The 3,602-nt window shown below is 48.2% G+C and overlaps 1 protein-coding gene across 2 annotated transcripts in view; it reads left to right on the top strand.

Moving 5' to 3' along the window:
• Positions 1 to 3,040, top strand: part of SLC37A4 (solute carrier family 37 member 4) — a 6,450-nt gene extending 3,410 nt beyond the window's left edge. Inside the window, exons 4-8 of one of the 2 annotated variants that reach the window (XM_005427534.2) lie at positions 100 to 185; positions 762 to 875; positions 1,145 to 1,210; positions 2,235 to 2,373; positions 2,662 to 3,040. In XM_005427534.2, the coding sequence (XP_005427591.1) occupies positions 100 to 185; positions 762 to 875; positions 1,145 to 1,210; positions 2,235 to 2,373; positions 2,662 to 2,828 (572 nt within the window). In that variant the 3' untranslated portion in view covers positions 2,829 to 3,040. The remainder of the gene's footprint in view (positions 1 to 99; positions 186 to 761; positions 876 to 1,144; positions 1,211 to 2,234; positions 2,374 to 2,661) is intronic. The other variant, XM_005427535.2, reaches the window with a different exon arrangement.
• The last annotated feature ends 562 nt before the right edge of the window (positions 3,041 to 3,602 follow it).

Raw genomic sequence — 3,602 nt, forward strand, 5'->3', positions numbered from 1 at the left:
AGCTGCTCATGTGCTCTGTGAGCTTGCAGCAGTGGGACTGGTCTGGAGCCCACAAGCACCAAATCTGATGGGCTGTTCTTTGCTTCCTCTGTGTTCTAGGCAGTTCCTACATGAGTGCCTTGGAAATTGGGGGCCTGGTGGGAAGCATTGCTGCTGGATACCTTTCTGATAAAGCAGTAGCAAAAGTAAGTCACGTGCACCCTGGGGCATTGCTGGGCAAGGAACACAGTGGCAATCTGAGCTGCTTCACTAAGGCACTCAGGCAGGGTGCTGTCCCTGTGAGCACAGCACAGAAACCAGCCCATACTCAGATCTGCCATGTGCATGGGTACAGCTGCCAAACACTCCAGAAGGTGCTAGGAAATAGGTGTGCTGATGTTAGGGGTTGCTATATGCCTGTCAGATTTGAGGTGTTTAATCTGTTTAATTTGTTTGCTTTACTGTGGTCTCCAGATTCGTGTGGAAGGACTGTTTGCTGATAATTGTCTTCTGGCTGAAAAAAACCCCCACATTAAAATCCAGTGGTGGGATCTGGAACCAGATTCAGGGTAGAAGGGGTTGATAACTGAAGTATGGTTCATCACTAAGAGCTTTTGTTTAGCACAGTTTGACTGTGTGCAGCCCTTAAACCATTAACAAAGTGTGCCAACATGTGTGCTGTTGATGTGCCATCCGTGTTTCTGACGGGGCTGTGGATGGTGTGGTCACTACAGGTGTAAAAGGAAGTCCCTGCAGGTTCTGACTGTCCACTTGTGTCCCAGGTGGGGCTGTCCAGCTACGGGAACCCCCGGCACGGGCTCCTGCTGTCCATGATGGCTGGGATGTGCGTGTCCATGTTCCTCTTCCGCATCACAGTCACGGGCGACTCTCCCAAGGTAAGCAGCTGGCCATCCATAGGGGTAGCCCTGGGAGGGGGAGGTCTGATGACAGAAACCAGGATTGTTTTCTTCACCATTCCCAAGGGTTTCTTTTTTGTTGCACTCTGGAGAAGCGCTGGCTTGGCCTGGCTTGGGGTGCTCCTGCTGTCCTGTTGTTGCAGGCAGTCTGCCTTCCAGACTTTGCATGAGACCTGACTTGCATCTGCCTCTATGATTGCTAAATAAATAAAACTTCTTTTCTCCTTTCATTTTTTTTTCTTCTTCAGGAAAACCACTTCTGGACTGTAGCCTTGCAACCTCTAGCTGATCTTACAGGCCTAAAAGAACATGAGGTTTCTGCTTGCATTTTTTCTCCCTCTGCCTTTTTCTTCTTTCCCTGGTCTGCCTTACTCCTATCCTGAGAGGTTGGTTAGCGCTTCAGAGCTTAGAACCAGGGCATTGAGAAGAGATTACTGTAAGTTTGGTAAAAGAAACATTTTCTTATAATAATTTGAGTACACTAACTGACTTTAAAAAGTCTAACTATGTAACTTTTAAGTTTTATAACGAAAATTCTAGGGACCTCTGTTCATCAGGTAAAATATAGCCAGCTAAGGGATCTTGTGGGTGAGATCTGAAAGAATGATTCTGCTCGGGCAGATACATTCTTATTCAGTTTCTGGCAAGTGTTTTCCTAACTCCTTTCTGTTTCACATCTGGAAAATAAGACGGCACTTAAGTTCCTCCTGGGCTTTTTGAAACGGTGTTTGCAATTCTAAAAGCATGCTGTAATGTGGAAGTGTTACTTACCTTTTGTTGTGCAAACAAGAGACTGACAATTTAGAGCAGAAACTACCACTGAAGTTCAGACTGTTGGGTTTTTTTGTGGTGAGGTTTTTTTTTTTGGTTTCTCAGTTTAGTAACATCGAGGTCATCAGAAAGAGGTGTCTCACAAATAAACATACTCTGATCAGTCCCATGCATCTAAACTGAGAAAAGCTTTCAGTTGGTAGCTCCAGGCTTGTTTATGAAAGCAACCTGATTCACAGTTCTTTCCTGTGGTTTTGTGGGCTCATTGCCCTCTTCTATTCAATGTTCTGTTTCTTGCAAACCAGCACAGGCTGTGGTGTGGGGGCAGAACTGTGGGAGGGAGGAGAGCTTGCATTGGCCAATAAGATGGAGTAGTGGAGATGCAGCTGGGCTTTATGGATGTGGGGACTCTACAGGCTTGAGCTCTCCTGGCTGCAGGCTGGGGAGCTGGTGTTAGCCTGAAAATGTCAAACTCCCTGGTACTGAGTATAGAATCAGAATTATCAACAGTTGCTAACTGACGGTGGTGAGATTTACAGATCCTGTTTGTGATTTTACCTTTGACAGCTGTGGATTCTGACTCTGGGAGCTGTGTTTGGGTTCTCCTCGTACGGGCCGATTGCCCTGTTTGGGGTCATAGCCAATGAAAGTGCCCCTGCCAACCTGTGTGGCACCTCCCACGCCATCGTGGCCCTCATGGCCAATGGTAAGTAATACCCATTTCCCCAAAAACAAACAAAACCCATGCACATTCTTGATGAAGCATGGTTTAGCCCCAGGTGCCAAGCTAGTACTGGTCATGGGAAAGCACCTAAGGAGAGAGATAATGGAGCTGGAAGCCTCAGGGATGCTTTCCTGCTGTGCCTGACAGGTTTTGTATTGGGCTTTAAGTTCAATCCAGGCCTAAGGAATTGTTATATATGCAAAAGCAGTGTTGATAGATAACATGGGAGCACACAAGTGTTGTTGACTTTCTGTTTGTTTTTTGTTGCAGTTGGGGGTTTCCTGGCTGGACTGCCTTTCAGTACAATTGCCAAGCACTACAGCTGGGCCACAGCCTTCTGGGTAGCCGAGGTCACCTGCATGGCTAGCACAGTGGCTTTCTTCCTCCTGCGAAACATCCGCACCAAGATGGGCCGGGTTTCCAGGAAGGCTGACTGAGGATGAGCTGCTTGGTGGAAAGGATGTTCCCACGCTGACGTGAATGATGCTCGTTTTTGTTTGACTGGCCTAGGAGTGAGTTTACCTATTGCTGCAATCTAGATAAAAATGTCTCAATTTCTCATCCAGTGTCAGGTGCCAGAAGGCACAAGGTTCCTGCTACTGATCACTTTTCCCCTCAAGATGTGATAATTCACCTAGTTTACATTTGCGATTTCATTGTACCTCTTCCTCACAGCACTGTTAGTGAAGCAAGCAGGCTCTGCAGCCCAAGCTTCCCCACTAGAAGTGGTCTGAAATGACTGGCTTCAGGTGCACTTACCTCTAGTTCTGTCATTATTGTTTGTCTCAGCCATTAACTGAGACATTAATCAGTTCAGCTTCGCTGCTTGGGGCCCTGAACCCAGCCTTGTGCCTGCCTCCATCCCATCCAGCTGCCCTAGGCACAGCTGTAGCTGTCCCAGGTCACCTGAGCACGAGCTCTATGTGTGCTCGGCCACGTGGCAGTGCACATCAGGGGATGGTGACAACTGCAGCCTAGCCTCTGACAGCAGCAAGGCTGTAGCTCCACGTGGGGTTAGTTCCAGGAGTGAGGGAGCAGGACAAGCTGTGGCAGGGCTCTCCACAGCATTTAGGAACAGGCATGTTTCCAGGGAATTCGTGGTGTCTGGAGCAGCTCCTTCTAAGTGAACTGATCCTGCCTGGTGCATGTCTGTGTGCAGTGTTAATGATTGGCAAGGCAGGGAGCTGCTGCCCAGGCAGCTCGTAGGCCGT

This window comes from Geospiza fortis, unplaced genomic scaffold (assembly GCF_000277835.1).
Source record: "Geospiza fortis unplaced genomic scaffold, GeoFor_1.0 scaffold183, whole genome shotgun sequence".
In the NCBI taxonomy this organism is placed as follows: Eukaryota; Metazoa; Chordata; class Aves; order Passeriformes; family Thraupidae; genus Geospiza; species Geospiza fortis.